At 45.2% G+C, this 19,743-nt stretch overlaps 1 protein-coding gene across 7 annotated transcripts in view; it reads right to left on the bottom strand.

The window, feature by feature from the left end:
* Positions 1–13,870, bottom strand: part of LOC126466754 (inter-alpha-trypsin inhibitor heavy chain H4-like) — a 207,579-nt gene extending 193,709 nt beyond the window's left edge. For all 7 annotated transcript variants that reach the window (XM_050096405.1, XM_050096410.1, XM_050096408.1 and 4 more), the window contains exon 1: positions 13,715–13,870. In XM_050096405.1, the coding sequence (XP_049952362.1) occupies positions 13,715–13,771 (57 nt within the window). In that variant the 5' untranslated portion in view covers positions 13,772–13,870. The remainder of the gene's footprint in view (positions 1–13,714) is intronic.
* Positions 13,871–19,743: the final 5,873 nt, after the last annotated feature.

Genomic DNA, 19,743 nt, shown 5'->3' with positions numbered 1-19,743 from the left:
ACCTGCGTGCTTGGGAAATCTCGTGGCCCTTGTGCTTCTGCATACGTTGTAGGCGGCAGATATGGCTGTTTGCCAGACGACCCTTGCATGCTACAGTAGCGGATGCAGCCGCATTTTCTACAGGATACATTCAGGAGGAGTATCACGGTCTAATAACTACGCTACAACGGCAAACTGACGTGTGGTATTGCTGTCGCTGCCGCGAGGACACATCAGTGGGCAAGGAGTCAGCCTCTCAGGGTATTTCACCTTGATTAGACTGTATAACTTCCTCCTCTGAGAGCCGTGGCTGTTGCCAAACGAGATGACAACAAGCGGAACATAAGTCAGCCGATAACTGGCCCCGATGAACTGCTCTATAGCAGGACGACGAATTACAAAAACCCATTCCAGATTAGAGAACCCTGCATTGTCGTTCCGAGTTAATTTCATACTGACAGGAAGAAGGGAGAGGATGATATCACATCTTTTAAGACATCAGGGAATGAGTTCCATGGTAGTAAAGGGAGTGTAGAGGGTAAAAACAATAGAGTGACACATGAGTGAAATATAACTTGGTCACTTGTAATTTTTCAGTTGCACCTGAAGAGAAGACTGTTGCTCTGAAACCTGCCTGTGCTTTACTTCATTTGAAAATGAAATTTAATACAATTATATGCAGATGTTATCAATCGTGAATAATCTATAAAACAGTTGTGAATGTCCTATCAAGAGAAACATATAGAAATATCTTTAAATAATCTTCACAATCTAGTTTGCTTATATTACGAAGATAATAGCCTTCATTTTTACTTGATGGTGGTACTATTTAAATTGAATCCAGCACCATACAAACCAATAAATAAACAGTGACACTCCTACGGATTTTCCGCACATCGCTCTATATTAAGATATTTCTTGAAGCGGAGCGAGGACATGCTGTGGGTAATGTATGTTCGGAAGGAGGCTCTAGCTTATTCCTTGGCAAGCGATTCAGATTTGGGTTTCCCTTGCGTTTGCTGAAGCTGAAGTCGAATTAGGGTTTCTCCGACGTTGAAGCTCCGTCCTTAATAAATTTGTTGCGGACAGGACAATATCCGGCCGTGGTAGCCGAGCGGTTCTAGGCGCTCAGTCCGGTTCCGCGCGACTGCTAAGGTCGCAGGTTCGAACCCTGCCTCGGCCATGGATGTATGTGTTGTCCTTATGTTAATTAGGGTTAAGTAGTTCTAAGTTCTAGGGGACTGATGACCACAGATGTTAAAGCCCATAGTGCTCAGAGCCATTTGAACCATTTGGCAGGACAATAAGCTTCAGACTTCCAAGACACCTTCGGAATTTCATGAAAGGTACCGCATTGCTTCCACCCCTAATACCGTTCTGGTTAAACTTACAAAATGGCGAAGAATTAACACAAAGTGTATCAGTTTTTATTTACTAAGCCAGCCATTTCATGTGAAACATGATTAACTGTGATTTAACATGACGCCTTAAACAGTGCCGAAACAAAGGAGATGGCACAGAACCAGCGTCCCTGAGAAACCCCACTTCGAATACACATTCTGACGTACAGAACTAAGTTCTTCCCGTAGTTTCCCTAAATCGCTTAACATAAATGACATGATGCTTTGTTCGGAAAGAGTTCGGCCTATTCGTTCTACAACCCTGTCAAAACCGATCTTCTGCTCCCTTTCTAATGATCTTGTAGTTGGCGGTACGTTAGACATCATTCTTGGTGTGCATCTTGTTAAATGATGAACCGCAGAAGCTGTTTAACAATCATTTATTGAAACTACAGCTTTCGCAACTTATAGCTGCATCCTCTAGTCTATATAATCAATTCATAGAGGATTCAGAACAGGGTTAAAGGACGATCCAGTATTATCAGTCAAATGAAATAAAACTCAGGATGTTGTGTCGTCCATTTAATCCTGATCTGGATTTTGCCGGCGTATATTGCTTCGACGCTCTGTAGCGTAGTTTTGTGACGTTTCTGAACACAGGTTACCATTCTCGATTTGTTTCTCAAGTACAGTTAAAGTTTGTCGCCACATTCTGGGACACCCTTTATATACAATAAAGAGCTAGGGCCCCCGCGAGGATGCAGAAGTGCCGCAACATGACGTTGCGTGGACTTGACTAATGTCTGAAGTAGTGCTGGAGGGAAATGACACCATGAATCCTGCAGGGCGTCCATAAATCCGTAGAGGGCGAGACGTTGGAGATCACGTTTGAACAGAACGTTGCAAGGCATCCCAGATATGCTCAATACTGTTAATGTCAGGGGAGTTTGGTGCGGGCGGAAGTGTTTAATCTCAGAAGAGTGTTCCTGGAGTCACTCTGTAGCAATTTTGGACGTGTGGGATGTCACATTGACCCGCTGGAATTGCCTAACTCCGTCGGAATGCTCAATTCGGATGAATAGATGCATTTGATCAGACAGGATGTTTACGCATTGGTCACCTGCCAGAGGCGTATCAGGAGTCCCATATCACTCCAACTGCACACGCTCCACACCATTACAGTGCCTTCACCAGCTTGAATAGCCCCCTATTGACGTGCCTGGTCCATGGTTTCATGAGGTTGTCTCCATACCCGTACACGTCCATCCTCTCGATACAATTTGAAACGAGACTCATCCGACCAGGCAACACGTTCCCAGACATCAACAGTCCAACGTCGGTGTTGACGTGCCCAGGCGATGCGTAAAGCTTCGTGTCGTGCAGTACACGAGTGGGCCTCCGGCTCCGAAAAACCGTATCGACGATGTTTCATTGAATGGTTCGCACACTGACACTTGTCGATGGCCCAGCATTGAAATCTGACGCAATTTGCGGAAGTGTTGCACTTCTGTCACGTTGAACGATACTCTTCAGTCGTCGTTGGTCCCGTTCTTGTAGGATTTTTGTCCAGCTGCAGAGATGCCGGATATTTGATGTTTTACCGGATTCCTGATGTTCACGGTATACTCGTGAAATGGTCATACGGGAAAATCCCCACTTCATCGTTACCTCGGAGATGTTGTGTGCCATAGCTCGTGCACCGACTATAATACCACGTTCAAACTCACTTAAATCTTCATAGCCTGCCATTTTAGAAGCAGTAAACGATCTAGTAACTACGCCAGACACTTGCTGTCCTATACGGGTGTTTCCGACCGCAGCGCCGTCCTATGCTGTTTACATATCTGTGTGTTTGAATGCGCATGCCTATACCAGTTTGTTTAGCGCTTCATTGTATGTACCTGAGGATGCAGCTACAAACTGCGGAACCGATCAATAAAGGATCATTTAACAGCTGTTGCGATTCCTCATTTAACACAATGTATTTCCACGACTTGGCTGCCCGGGATATAAAATGTTTTGTAATTCTTGATGTAGTTTAAGGGCGAAGCAGCTGTGACATGCCTTCCAAAATCTATCAAGGAGGAACAAATAAAGTGATATGTGGTTTTCGCTAAATTATATCGGACGAGGGGCAAGGGGGGGGGGGATATTCTGATGTAAACACCTCACAGATTACGCATTAGACTTGTTCCGACTAGGCAACTGCTGCCTGCAAGGCAATACAAGATCTATGGTGATCGTGATCAGCGTGTCCCCAGTTCCTCCAGCCGCTATTGCCAGTAGATGAATCTTGGTGATACCTCTGCTTCTTTATTCAATATGTCTTTCGCTCTTGGCTTCACGAGGCTGATTGTACCCCGTTCGATGTACACGAGTAATTTTTAGCGCTTATAGGAGCCGAATTACGACACTGTTTTCTCTTCTTGTAAACTTTTTGCTATGACGTTCGAAAAATCCTTCGAAGTGGACTTCTATGGCATGACATGTTTCGAACTTCGATTGCGTAGAAACAATGAAACAGCACCGCAATCCAATGTTCGACAGTCACCAGAAAACGTTCCATGTAAGCTGCCTGTTGTATCCTGTAACTCAGGTGCGGTACGTGTTTTTACCAATAGTCTCGAAGTCCCTCATTCTGTACCATCCTGTTGTAGTGATCAGATAACTTACTCGTGGAGTCATTCTTTCACAATGTATATGAGGTGGATATGATTTTCGTTTGGATTAAATGCCGGAAAACAGAGCAGTGATGCTTTTGTTTCCTGTGAAGTATCTTGATGTGACCTTAAGCCCTTACGACCTGTCTCTACAAACATTATTATAAAAATATGTAGAAACTAGATGGGGGGACAACAAAATACGACACAGAAAAAGAAGAGCAGCTAATGGGAAAACTATTCTAGCAACGATAAGGCACAATCACATATCGCTTCAGTATACAAGTGGGATCATCTGACTTAATCTTTTCCACTTTTGGGTCCATCAACACGTTCAAGGTAGTAACTTCTACCAAATTTCAGCGAATTTTGTCTACAAAAACTGCAAAGTGGTGCAGCATTTCTGTGCAAGCTCGTGTTAACAGATGGGACGTCATTTATAAACTATGGGCGAATCAGTCCTCGCCATACTCACTAATGATGACTTGAAGGAGAACTCTGGTTGAGAGAAGGGTACAAACATAAGTTGGTCAACGTTTAGTGCAGGCTTCTTAGGAACGGTTTCAAAAAATGGTTAAAGTGGCCCGGAGCACTATAGGACATCTTTGGTCATCAGTCCCAGCCGGCCTGTGTGGCCGTGCGGTTCTAGGCACTACCGTCTGGAGCCGCGGGACCGCTACGGTCGCAGGTTCGAATCCTGCCTCGGGCATGGATGTGGGTGATCTACATCTACATCTACATCTATACTCCGCGAGCCACCTTACAGTGTGTGGCGGAGGGTACTTATTGTACCACTATCTGATCCCCCCTTCCCTGTTCCATTCACGAATTGTGCGTGGGAAGAACGACTGCTTGTAAGTCTCCGTATTTGCTCTAATTTCTCGGATCTTTTCGTTGTGATCATTACGCGAGATATATGTGGGCGGTAGTAATATGTTGCCCATCTCTTCCCGGAATGTGCTCTCTCGTAATTTCGATAATAAACCTCTCCGTATTGCGTAACGCCTTTCTTGAAGTGTCCGCCACTGGAGCTTGTTCAGCATCTCCGTAACGCTCTCGCGCTGACTAAATGTCCCCATGACGAATCGCGCTGCTTTTCGCTGGATCATGTCTATCTCTTCTATTAATCCAACCTGGTAAGGGTCCCATACTGATGAGCAATACTCAAGAATCGGACGAACAAGCGTTTTGTAAGCTACTTCTTTCGTCGATGAGTCACATTTTCTTAGAATTCTTCCTATGAATCTCAACCTGGCGCCTGCTTTTCCCACTATTTGTTTTATGTGATCATTCCACTTCAGATCGCTCCGGATAGTAACTCCTAAGTATTTTACGGTCGTTACCGCTTCCAATGATTTACCACCTATGGCATAATCGTACTGGAATGGATTTCTGCCCCTATGTATGCGCATTATATTACATTTATCTACGTTTAGGGAAAGCTGCCAGCTGTCGCACCATGCATTAATCCTCTGCAGGTCCTCCTGGAGTACGTACGAGTCTTCTGATGTTGCTACTTTCTTGTAGACAACCGTGTCATCTGCAAATAGGCTCACGGAGCTACCGATGTTGTCAACTAAGTCATTTATGTATATTGTAAACAATAAAGGTCCTATCACGCTTCCCTGCGGTACTCCCGAAATTACCTCTACACCTGCAGATTTTGAACCGTTAAGAATGACATGTTGTGTTCTTTCTTCTAGGAAATCCTGAATCCAATCACAAACCTGGTCCGATATTCCGTAAGCTCGTATTTTTTTCACTAAACGTAAGTGCGGAACCGTATCAAATGCCTTCCTGAAGTCCAGGAATACGGCATCAATCTGCTCGCCAGTGTCTACGGCACTGTGAATTTCTTGGGCAAATAGGGCGAGCTGAGTTTCACATGATCTCTGTTTGCGGAATCCATGTTGGTTATGATGAAGGAGATTTGTGTTATCTAAGAACGTCATAATACGAGAACACAAAACATGTTCCATTATTCTACAACAGATTGACGTAAGCGAAATAGGCCTATAATTATTCGCATCTGATTTATGACCCTTCTTGAAAATGGGAACGACCTGCGCTTTCTTCCAGTCGCTAGGTACTTTACGTTCTTCCAGCGATCTACGATAAATTACTGATAGAAAGGGGGCAAGTTCTTTAGCATAATCACTGTAGAATCTTAAGGGTATCTCGTCTGGTCCGGATGCTTTTCCGCTACCAAGTGATAGCAGTTGTTTTTCAATTCCGATATCGTTTATTTCAATATTTTCCATTTTGGCGTCCGTGCGACGGCTGAAGTCAGGGACCGTGTTACGATTTTCCGCAGTGAAACAGTTTCGGAACACTGAATTCAGTATTTCTGCCTTTCTTCGGTCGTCCTCTGTTTCGGTGCCATCGTGGTCAACGAGTGACTGAATAGGGGATTTAGATCCGCTTACCGATTTTACATATGACCAAAACTTTTTAGGGTTCTTGTTTAGATTGTTTGCCAATGTTTTATGTTCGAATTCGTTGAATGCTTCTCTCATTGCTCTCTTTACGCTCTTTTTCGCTTCGTTCAGCTTTTCCTTATCAGCTATGATTCGACTACTCTTAAACCTATGATGAAGCTTTCTTTGTTTCCGTAGTACCTTTCGTACATGATTGTTATACCACGGTGGATCTTTCCCCTCGCTTTGGACCTTAGTCGGTACGAACTTATCTAAGGCGTACTGGACGATGTTTCTGAATTTTTTCCATTTTTGTTCCACATCCTCTTCCTCAGAAATGAACGTTTGATGGTGGTCACTCAGATATTCTGCGATTTGTGCCCTATCACTCTTGTTAAGCAAATATATTTTCCTTCCTTTCTTGGCATTTCTTATTACACTTGTAGTCATTGATGCAACCACTGACTTATGATCACTGATACCCTCTTCTACATTCACGGAGTCGAAAAGTTCCGGTCTATTTGTTGCTATGAGGTCTAAAACGTTAGCTTCACGAGTTGGTTCTCTAACTATCTGCTCGAAGTAATTCTCGGACAAGGCAGTCAGGATAATGTCACAAGAGTCTCTGTCCCTGGCTCCAGTTCTGATTGTGTGACTATCCCATTCTATACCTGGTAGATTGAAGTCTCCCCCTATTACAATAGTATGATCACGAAACTTCTTCACGACGTTCTGCAGGTTCTCTCTGAGGCGCTCAACTACTACGGTTGCTGATGCAGGTGGTCTATAGAAGCATCCGACTATCATATCTGACCCACCTTTGATACTTAACTTAACCCAGATTATTTCACATTCGCATTCGCTAATAACTTCACTGGATATTATTGAATTCTTTACTGCTATAAATACTCCTCCACCATTGGCGTTTATCCTATCCTTGCGGTATATATTCCATTCTGTGTCTAGGATTTCGTTACTGTTCACTTCCGGTTTTAACCAACTTTCCGTTCCTAATACTATATGCGCACTATTTCCTTCAATAAGAGATACTAATTCAGGAACCTTGCCCTGGATACTCCTGCAGTTTACCAATATTACGTTAACTTTTCCTGTTTTTGGTCTCTGAGGACGGACGTTCTTTATCAACGATGATAATGTCCTCTCTGGTAAGCCGTCAGGTATTTTATCGTTTCGCCCAAGGGGGGGTCCCTCTAACCTAAAAAACCCCCGTGTGCACGCCACACGTACTCTGCTACCCTAGTAGCTGCTTCCGGTGTGTAGTGCACGCCTGACCTGTCTAGGGGGGCCCTACAGTTCTCCACCCAATAACGGAGGTCGATGAATTTGCAACCATTATAGTCGCAGAGTCGTCTGAGCCTCTGGTTTAGACCCTCCACACGGCTCCAAACCAGAGGACCGCGATCGACTCTGGGCACTATGCTGCAGATATTAAGCTCAGCTTGCACTCCGCGTGCGATGCTGGTTGTCTTCACCAAATCAGCCAGCCGCCGGAAGGAACCAAGGATGGCCTCAGAACCCAAGCGGCAGGCGTCATTCGTTCCGACATGTGCTACTATCTGCAGCCGGTCACACCCAGTGCGTTCAATAGCTGCCGGAAGGGCCTCCTCCACATTACGGACGAGACCCCCCGGCAAGCACACCGAGTGCACACTGGCATTCTTCCCCGACCTACCCGCTATTTTCCTGAGGGGCTCCATAACCCGCCTAACGTTGGAGCTCCCTATAACTAATAGGCCCGCCCTCTGTGACTGTCGGGACCTTGCCGGAGAATCGGCCACTGGCCCAACAGGCGAGGCATCCTGTGGTGGCTCGGAAACGATGTCATCACCACTAGGAAGCACCCCGTACCTGTTGGAAAGGGGTAAGGCAGCTGCCACGCGGCCAGATCCCACCTTCGCCTTTCGGCCAGGCACGCGCGAGTCCACCACTGTCCGCCATTCACCCTGGAGTGATGGCTGACCGGTAAGATGCTCACTGCCGGAAGACGCAGCGACATCAGGGGTTCCATGTGATTCCAAGGCCACCGAAGTAGGCATAGGTCTCACTACAGTTGCCCCAACGCCACTACGAGCCGACGCCTGCGCCTCGAGCTCGATGAGCCTAACAGACAAAGCCTCCACCTGCCCCCGAAGAGTGGCCAATTCTCCTTGCGTCCGCTCACAACAACCACAGTCCCTACACATGACTATGTTTACCCTACTCTATACGGTGACAAATTCCCAAGATAATCTTCTGATGAGCTACTCTGATAATCAAGAAACACTCACTGAAATACGAGACGCGAAAACTACGCTAGGTTTTCCCAGAAAAACTATTTAAAAGCTAAGCGCAGCAAATAAGTACAAAAACGCTTTATACAAACAGTACTCGCTGCTGCTGGTGCTCTCGCTCTGGCTGTCACAAGACAACTGCTGATTCAAGTGACTAGTGGCTAACGGCCGCGAAACAAACAAAAGACGGTTTTAGGGCGCTTTCTGTTCTAAACGATCAAGAAAACACTAAGAAATCTAACACGAAAACTACGTAAAGTTTTATCAAGAACTGTTAGTTACTATGCAGAGCAGATAAACACAAATAGAATCCCTTCCTTAGTGGAAGGTCGTAAACAAAATGCAAAATAAACGCTTTATACAAACAGTACTCGCTGCTGCTGGTGCTCTCGCTCTGGCTGTCACAAGACAGATGTCTCTAGGTTAGTTAGGTTTAAGTAGTTCTAAGTTCTAGGGGACTGATGACCTCAGAAGTTGAGTCCCATAGTGCTCAGAGCCATTTTTCATCAGTCCCCTAGACTTAGAACTACTTAAACCTAACTAACCTAAGGACATCACCCACATCCATGCCCGAGGCAGAATTAGAATCTGCGACCGTAGCAGCAGCGCGGTTCCGGACTGAAGCGCCTAGAAGCGCTCGACCACAACGGCCGGCAGGAACGGTTTTATTGGTCCCTCACTCATTGAAGGGACATTAAACATCCGCAAGAATCTACAATTCTTAACAGATATCCTGAAAGACACAACACTGAACAGAAGGTAACCCACATCGTTCTCGCAGAATTACAGACCTGTACAGAACACTGGAGATTGTAATCGGTCGTTCGGGAAACACAAAATGGCCTACACGCTCATCCATCAAAGCACATCTGAACTGTTGTTTGTAAGCAAACTTAAATAAGAAATCTACAAAGAATACATTATTAATACCATGTAACAAGGATTGTGCTTCGATTAGTCCAGACGAAACTCAACGACAAGAATCTTGTGTCCGTAACGGTTTTATATCAAGTATAAATGCTCAAGATCAATATTTCCAGCCCTTAATGACAGTGACAATGATAGACACATGAACCGTGCCTGAGCTACGGGTTTTCTTGCATTTGGTATAAGGGCGCACACGTTTGTGGAACCTCTTCTCCTGACAAGAGGTTCAAATGGCTCTGAGCCCTATGGGACTTAACATCTGAGGTCATCAGTCCCCTAGAACTTAGAACTACTTAAACCTAACTAAGCTAAGGACATCACACACATCCATGCCCGAGGCAGGATTCGAACCTGCGACCGTAGCAGTCGCTGACAACAGGACAGAGGTTGGAGGCTCTGTTGTCTTCTTACCGTTCGGTCACTTTCCATGTTACGTCCTTGTCCTTCGAAGGTGCTTTCCAATTCCAAGGAAAAAGTATATAATTAAAAAAAAATGTCGGTGACTTGGTTCGGCAAGTTGAGATGCGTCAGACAGTGCTCCACAACTTAGCGATAACCGCACCTCGATAAATCTACTCCTCTGAATATGTTTGGGAAGACTTGTCTTATCTGCCCCACTCTGCATAGACAGTGTTCCGAACACTGGCAGGTGAGCCAGAGTTGAATCGAATCAGCTCCCTGAATTGACCACCGCCGGTCGATACATCGAGAAATCTGCGAATCATTTTACGTGGTAGCGAAGCTGGGCGCAAATATTGCTGTAATACAACAAACGAGCAGAGCGCACTTGATTTCTAGACCGATGACACCCCCCCCCCCCCCCAATTCGATTTCTTACCATTAAAATGACCATCCAGCTAAGAAAAGAAACTTCAGATCGACATGGAGCAAAGATTCATCAGGTGCCGACTTCATAAAGGAAGCAGTAAGCGTTTTAATAACTGTAAACACCTTGCCGAGCCGTCTTCTGGGTCTTTATCGGACGGCATAAAGCAGTGCCGTATTATCGAGGCGCAGTCTGAGTATGTATTTCACATTCCATCGTTAAGGTGTGCCCGTATTTCGCAGTGGTCAATGAAGTCAGCTAAAGTATTTACATCATTTCGTGTGGCAACAAGTTTAGGTCAACCGTTTCGCTGTAGCGAATGGAATATTTTGACAAGAGATAGTTATTTCATTCACTTATTTCTCAAGTGGCGAATAGCTCAGGAAAGCATGAAGGTGGTCGTGAAAGACATTTCAGCAGTATACTTACTGTATTTCCTTACCACGACTAGGTCCAGGGTTCGATTCCCGGCCGGGTTGGGGATTTTTCTCTGTCCGGGGTTGGGTGTTTGTGTTGTCCTTATCATTACATCGTCATCATCATCATTTGTGATAGTGGCTACAATGGACTGTGAAAAAATTGAGCCGGTCGGGGTAACCGTGCGGTTCTACGCGCTTCAGTCTGGAACCGCGCGACCGCTACGGTCGCAGGTTCGATTCCTGCCTCGGGCATGGATGTGTGTGATGTCCTTAGGTTAGTTAGGTTTAAGTAGTTCTAAGTTCTAGGGGACTGATGACCTGAGTTGTTAAGTCCCATAGTGCTCAGAACCATTTGAAAAAATTGGACCGCGTAAAATTTGGGACTTTGTACGGGCGCTGATGACCGCGAGCTTAGCGCCCCACAAACTGAACATCATCGTCGTCATCATCATCATCATTACCACGACCACCCAGCCGTTCGTCCGAAAACGCATCAATCTCGACTCACTTCGATAACAGTATTGTAGATGTATTACTGTTCACGCAGGAAACAACTTGCGTTTTCGCTGATGATATTTGTTGTATTTCGAGAAAATTCGAAGGTAGAATGTTGTAGTGAAATGCAGGAAAACCTGCAGCCCGTCACCATGTTGTGCAGGGGTTGGCAGTTGACCCTCAATACAAATACGAGAAGCTGACCATAAGTGGAGAAAATCTATTTATTGGTTGATTACATAGCTTCTGATTAATCATTGGTAATAGTCACATCCGTTAAATACTTCTGAGTCAGCGTACAAAATTATTTAAAGCAGCACAGCCACATAAAACCTAGCATAGGAAAGGCAGATTCTATTGAGATTGACTGGAAGGGTCGTGAGGAGGAAGAGACCAACCACGAAGTAGGTAGCTTACAAAACGCTCATTCTATCGGCATACGAGTGTTTATCCTCAGTCTGGGATTCTTAACCCTACGGCTCCATAGGGGAAATAGGAAAGATCTAGGAAATGGTCGAGTGTTTCCTCACGGATTCATTAAGCAAGCGTGAAAGCGTAATTCTCATACAGCTCCAGTGACAGAGGCAACAAGAAAATCGGTGCTGGATCACGGTGTGGTTTGCTGTTACATTTCCGGGAGTGTGCGTTCCTAGAAGAATCAGCCAACATATTGTTTCCTGCTACAGGCATCTCGCTAAAAGACCGTGAAATTCAAATTAGATGGGTTTGAGCTCACATGGAGGCTTACAAACAGTGACTCCTCTGGTACACACCGTTCGCGCCTGTAGCAGGAAAGATAGGGAGTGGCAGTGGTGTGAAAAATACTCTCTACCACACACGTTATGGCGGCTTGTGGAGCATATAAATGGGTTTAGATGTAAATAACTAGAAAATCGTTTTCCTGAATATTCCTTTGAGGTGAAAATAGTTGCAATTGCTATGAGATCTAGGCTACCAATGGAGTCTAACTTAAATTTATGCATGTTACATGGATGTGATTTGGAGACTGCGACTGTATTGTAGGATTTTTATGAAATAATGTACACTGCAACAGTCACTTGTTACTAAAGTTTGTCTACCACACTACTATAATAAATCAGCTACAGCCACCCACATAAACACAGGCCACCCATGCTGTGACATATTGCATGATATTTATGTATACTGCAACAGTCACTTGTTAATAATATTTGCCTACCACACTAACAACTATAATAAAGCAGCAATAGCCACCCACATAAAAAACACAAGCCACAGAGTCCTTGACATGGTGCACGATATCTACGTATTACATAAAATGATCAAGAGGTACCAGATGAACTCGTATGAAGAACTGGAAATATTCATTGATGGCATAACACATGGAGACATGTTACTAAATGAGAAACTTGTAATAATATTAGCTTCTTTAAAACTTCTCCGATGCTGAATGCCTATTTCATTGGAAAAAATATACTTGCCGTGACATAAACATATCTAGATATAAATGTTACATCTTTACTGTATACTACTGTTTCAGCAATAGAAATGAATTTATCTTAGCTTTCAAGTGTCTTTGGATTGGTGTAAACAAATGATTGTGAAAGCATTAAGTTGTGATGTACTTGTTACTGTGCTCTGTGTCCCAGACGCAGCTTTTAGAATACTGCTGCGCGGTGTGGAATCCTTACCAGATAGGACTGACGGAGTAAATCGAAAAATTTCAAAGAAGCGCAGCACGTTTTGTATTATCGCGAAATGTGGGAGAGAGTGTCACAGAAATGATACAGGATTTGGGCTGGACATCATTAAAAGAAAGGCGTTTTTCGTTGCGACGGAATCTTCTCACGAGATTCTCCTCCGAATGCGAAAATATTTTGTTGACACAGACCTACATAGGGAGAAACGATCACCACGATAAAATAAGGGACATCAGAGGTCGTACGGAAAGATATAAGTGTTCGTTCTTTCCGCGCGCTATACGAGGTTGGAATAGTAATTGTGAATGTGGTTCGATGAACCCTCTGCCAGGCACTTAAATGTGATTTGCAGAGTATCCATGTAGATGTAGACGTAGAATTTACCAATAAAAATGTAAGTAAATGCGCTAAGAAAACGACTATTTATGCCTATCACAATATAATGAGCACACCGTAACACAAATATCTTCCTGAACAGGCGTCATTTTCTACACATAACCTCACTGGCACATTAGCAGAAGAAACTGACATCACTTCATATTAACTGCAATGTAAAAGTAAATGCGCCTAATGATGGCAGCAAGCTCCCGAAACGCATCGTTCCAACACAGTATTAGTGACAAGTGACTGTTGCGGTGTATATTAATTCATACTAATGGAATGCCAGCTAAGCGAAGTAACCTGAGCAGAGACTGCGACCAGCAGCGCCGCCGAAACCACGACCGCCTTGAAGCCCATCCTCAGCTGTAACTGAGGCAGCAGCCACGCCGGCGTCACATCTCTAGCCAGCCGCCCGAACCGTGTGACGTCAGCAAGCGACCCTTGTCCCCGGCGCGTCAGGCTGTTCGCGCGACTTGCAGTTAGCTTCCGTTAGTGGACAGCACCATTTTCCTTTAGTACACAAACAAGGCTAGCCTGACGCAACCCGGATAATACTGACAGTAGGACTACGCTGTTGACAAACGTTCTACTGTTTTTTTTCTTTCTTTTTAAGTTAGTACCGTTTTCATCTTGTTCGCAGAATAAACCTTCATTTTGTTGATACCAATACTTCCTTATAATGCGGTATTCTTGTATTTTCCCACTCGGCAACATTACTGAAACGCTATGAGTACGTACAGCTTCTCCCAATTAGGTAGCCATCTCTGTTTCTAGGCACTATGTTTCCAACTGTTGAGTACTATTCCGACGAGTAACTTTTAATTTCGTTTATTATATCTATATTATGTGACCAAAAGTGTCCTACTGCCAGGTACTCCATACTAGCGATCTCAGTAGTCATCACACATCGTGAGAGAGCAGAATAAGGCGCTCCGTGGAACTCACGGACTTCGAGCGTAGGCAGGTGATTGGGCATCACTTGTGTCATACGTCTGTACGCAAAACTTCCACACTCCTAAACATCCCTAGGTCCACTGTTTCCGATGTGTTAGTGAAATGGAAACGTGAAGGGACACGTACAGCAAAAAATCGTACAGGCCGACCTCGTCTGTTGACTGACAGGGACCGCCGACCGGTGAAGACGATCATAATTTGTAATAGGCAGACATTTATCCAGACCATCACACAGGAATTCCAAACTGCATCAGGATCCACTGCAAGTAGTATGACAGTTAGGCGGGAGGTGTGAAAACTTGGATTTCATGGTCGAGCCGCTGCTCATAAGCCACATATTACGCCGGTAAATGACAAACGACGCTTCGCTTGGTGTAAGGAGCTAAACATTGGACGATTGAACAGTGGAGTGTGGAGTGAAGCACGGTACACAATGTGGCGATCCGATGGCAGGGTGTGGGTATGGCGAATGCCAGGTGAACGTCATCTTCCAGCGTGTGTAGTGCCAACAGTAAAATTCGGACGCGGTGTTGGTATGGTGTGGTCGTGTTTTTCATGGAGGGGTCTTGCACCCCTTGTTGTTTTGCGTGGGATTATCACAGCACAGGCTTACATTGGTGTTTTAAGAACCTTCTTGCTTCCCACTGTTGAAGAGCAATTCGGTGATTGGGATTGCATCTTTCAACACGATCGAGCACCTGTTCATAAAGCACGGTCTGTGGCGGAGTGGTTACACGACAATAACATCCCTGCAATGGACTGGCCTGCACAGAGTCCTGACCTGAATCCTACAGAACATCTTAGGGATGTTTTGGAACGCCGACTTCGTGCCAGGCCTCACCGACCGACATCGATACTTCTCCTCAGTGCAGTACTCCGTGAAGAATGGGCTGCCATTCCCCAAGAAACCTTCCAGCACCTGATTGAACGCATGACTGCGAGATTGGAAGGTGTCATCATCGATAAGGGTGGGCCAACACCATACTGAATTCCACCATTACCGATGGAGGGAGCCACGAACTTGTAAGTCATTTTCAGCCAGGTGTCCGGATGCTTTTGATCACATACTTTATTTTGGAAGTCATATGAGAAGAAGAAGACTTTTTTAACTCTCTAGTGGGGTGTAGGATGCTATGACCATTTGCGACGATTTAATACACTCCTGGAAATGGAAAAAAGAACACATTGACACCGGTGTGTCAGACCCACCATACTTGCTCCGGACACTGCGAGAGGGCTGTGCAAGCAATGATCACACGCACGGCACAGCGGACACACCAGGAACCGCGGTGTTGGCCGTCGAATGGCGCTAGCTGCGCAGCATTTGTGCACCGCCGCCGCCAGTGTCAGCCAGTTTGCCGTGGCATTTGGAGCTCCATCGCAGTCTTTAACACTGGTAGCATGCCGCGACAGTGTGGACGTGAACCGTATGTGCAGTTGACGGACTTTGAGCGAGGGCGTATAGTGGGCATGCGGGAGGCCGGGTGGACGTACCGCCGAATTGCTCAACACGTGGGGCGTGAGGTCTCCACAGTACATCGATGTTGTCGCCAGTGGTCAGCGGAAGGTGCACGTGCCCGTCGACCTGGGACCGGACCGCAGCGACGCACGAATGCACGCCAAGACCGTAGGATCCTACGCAGTGCCGTAGGGGACCGCACCGCCACTTCCCAGCAAATTAGGGACACTGTTGCTCCTGGGGTATCGGCGAGGACCATTCGCAACCGTCTCCATGAAGCTGGGCTACGGTCCCGCACACCGTTAGGCCGTCTTCCGCTCACGCCCCAACATCGTGCAGCCAGCCTCCAGTGGTGTCGCGACAGGCGTGAATGGAGGGACGAATGGAGACGTGTCGTCTTCAGCGATGAGAGTCGCTTCTGCCTTGGTGCCAATGATGGTCGTATGCGTGTTTGGCGCAGTGCAGGTGAGCGCCACAATCAGGACTGCATACGACCGAGGCACACAGGGCCAACACCCGGCATCATGGTGTGGGGAGCGATCTCCTACACTGGCCGTACACCACTGGTGATCGTCGAGGGGACACTGAGTAGTGCACGGTACATCCAAACCGTCATCGAACCCATCGTTCTACCATTCCTAGACCGGCAAGGGAACTTGCTGTTCCAACAGGACAATGCACGTCCGCATGTATCCCGTGCCACCCAACGTGCTCTAGAAGGTGTAAGTCAACTACCCTGGCCAGCAAGATCTCCGGATCTGTCCCCCATTGAGCATGTTTGGGACTGGATGAAGCGTCGTCTCACGCGGTCTGCACGTCCAGCACGAACGCTGGTCCAACTGAGGCGCCAGGTGGAAATGGCATGGCAAGCCGTTCCACAGGACTACATCCAGCATCTCTACGATCGTCTCCATGGGAGAATAGCAGCCTGCATTGCTGCGAAAGGTGGATATACATTGTACTAGTGCCGACATTGTGCACGCTCTGTTGCCTGTGTCTATGTGCCTGTGGTTCTGTCAGTGTGATCATGTGATGTATCTGACCCCAGGAATGTGTCAATAAAGTTTCCCCTTCCTGGGACAATGAATTCACGGTGTTCTTATTTCAATTTCCAGGAGTGTATTTGCTGTGGAACTAGAATTCGAAGCCGCATCCCACACCTTTCGCTGGTGAGTACTGCACTGCCGCCGGTAGCTGTGGCCGAGCGGTTCTAGGCGCTTCAGTCTGGAACCACGCGAACGCTACGGTCGCAGGTTCGAATCCTGTCTCGGGCATGGATGTGTGTGATTTCCTTAGGTTAGTTAGGTTTAAGTAGCTCTAAGTTCTAGGGGCATGATGACCTCAGATGTTAAGTCCCATAGTGCTCAGAGCCATTTGAACCATTTTTACTGCACTGCCCGCTGTTGCCTTGCGTACCGATTTGCCGTTACACTCTGGGTTACGTCAGCAGGATCTCTGTCAAAGAATTCGATTAGACTGCATATATTTTGGTTATTCTTCTGTCTTTGTTTCACTATAAAGTTATTTTCTTCAGTTTCATCAGGTTTATTCTTACATTCTCTGCTTCCATTTTAATTTAGCATACACGCATTTTCCTTTATTAACAATCCAAGAAGGGTAGCATGGAGTGAGAACTTGGGAACTCCTGTAGGAATTTCGACCAAACCTGGTACATGTATTAAATAGTAAGAAGCGGAACGCGCCTACTCATCATCGCCATTTCAACCAAATTTGTGTTATATTCGGGGCTTGGCCAAAAATGAAGTCGGAGCTCCAGATGGCCAAGCGTTTAAGAAAAAAGAAGTATTTTTGATGCGGATCAGGGAGGCATGAGCTATCATCTTTAGCCTTGGGTCGAGGCAGCGGTTGGCGCAGTTGAAAAAGTGTAAAGCGGTATCAGAAAGTCGTGCCGTCGCGTCCCTGTCTGGAAAATTTTTATTTACGATTTTTTCGTACGTTATACTGCGCATAAACCCAAATATTGCTAAATGTATCGTAGTTATTAATAATGTAATAAATAAGTAAGGAAAGGAATCGCAAAAGAAAATTTGGGATTGCTAATAAATTTCCAGGAAGGAACTGTACGGCGTACACGAGAACTCCGAATGTAAAATTTGGTACATTTATTATTTTACAATTGACTGCTTGCACATGCCAGAGGTGACATTAAACTTAAGAACACCAAAAAACTGTAATTTTCTCGGCTTTCTGCACACGCTATAAACATTGCATTTTACAATTGCATGGCTGTTTTAAAGTTTCTGTAGAGAAACAGATTTGGTTTACATCCATAAAAAGCTGTCTTTCGTCACACAGTTTGTCCTTAATCTATGTGCAACGTGCCATTTTGCCAAATATTTGCGAGGATAGGTGGAAATATGCAGTGAAATGTATTTTAATGATGTAGTCTTCCCAGGATGTAATTTCTTTTTCTCGGTCGATCAGATAAAAGCAGTTTTGAAACTTTTTCATGAAATTATTCACCTATGACGAAAATAGACATCAAAGGGTTACATTAGCTGCCAAGGATTACTCGAAGGTCAAAGTGAAACTAACGGAATACGAAGTGCTGTACACTTAATTACAGCGCTTTCTTGTAAACTAATTTGCAGAACCCTCGTTGTCGCCGTAAGTATAATCCTTTCTCGGAAATTTATTTGCGTTACCATATTTTTTCTTTGCGTTTTTTCATTCTTTTTATGAAAATTCAAACAACACTATATGCTGAGCATTATTTCCTTTTATTTGAGTGTAAGAAACGTATTTTTTGTTGAAACCACACAACCCTCGACCTACCGTTCTTCACTCCTTCCGTTGTGCCAAGCGATATCTGGACACCACTCATGCCTATCCCGTCTCGATCTAAAACTCTTTTTTTCTTAACGTTTGACGGTCTGGAGCTGACATTCATGTTACTTTCATTTGTGGCCATAAATTTGACCAAAATTGATGAGTACGCGCAGACCCCTTGTAAGTGGAAACAAATAATGTATAAAAACCTATACACCCCCATAGGGAGGGCTGAAGACAGGAAAGGGTGAGAAGAGCGATGCGTAACTGCGGAATACCTGGAGCTAATTCAGTTCAACTTGACAGACATATGACTTAGGTATCGCCGTCTGGTTTGAAGACGAAGTGCGTTACTTGGCATAGATCTTTGAAACGACGTACCCAACTAATTGTAGAGGGACGTGCACCTGTAACATGCACTACGGACTACTGTGCAGTTAGGTAGTTTTTTACACATACAAATCATTGCACGAGGTGAAAGAAGCGATAAACGCCAGAAGAAACCTTGGACCGACAGATGATCAGACCCCTGATATTTGGATTTTAATTTGATAATCATTTAGACATCGAGCAATACTGATTGAAAAGACGTAGTTTTTCAACAAGAAACTCATTAACACTCATTGATGTAGTGACGAGGATGAGAAAGGGGTGGCATGGAGAAATATTAAAAAGTAATAATATTAAAGTCGCTATGCGTCTATGTCCATGCTTGGTCAAAGAGGACGGTGGTGGCGGTGGTTAGTGTTTAACGTCCCGTTGACAACGAGGTCATTAGAGACGGAGCGCTAGCTCGGGTTAGGGAAGGATTGGGAAGGAAATCGGCCGTGCCCTTTCAAAGGAACCATCCCGGCATTTGCCTGAAACGATTTAGGGAAATCACGGAAAACCTAAATCAGGATGGCTGGAGACGGGATTGAACCGTGGTCCTCCCGAATGCGAGTCCAGTGTGCTAACCACTGCGCCACCTCGCTCGGTGGTCAAAGAGGATTAGAGCTCTCAGTAACCTAACTTTCTAGAAACCTTTGGTAAGTACATTTATGTCAAGAGAATTTTCAGTAAATAAATAGTACACAACGCACTACAGTTTGATAGTATGTGAATAATAACCAATTAGATTAATTCA

Source organism: Schistocerca serialis, chromosome 1, assembly GCF_023864345.2.
Source record: "Schistocerca serialis cubense isolate TAMUIC-IGC-003099 chromosome 1, iqSchSeri2.2, whole genome shotgun sequence".
NCBI classification, from domain to species: domain Eukaryota; kingdom Metazoa; phylum Arthropoda; class Insecta; order Orthoptera; family Acrididae; genus Schistocerca; species Schistocerca serialis.
This window is presented reverse-complemented; position numbering and strand designations above follow the sequence as displayed.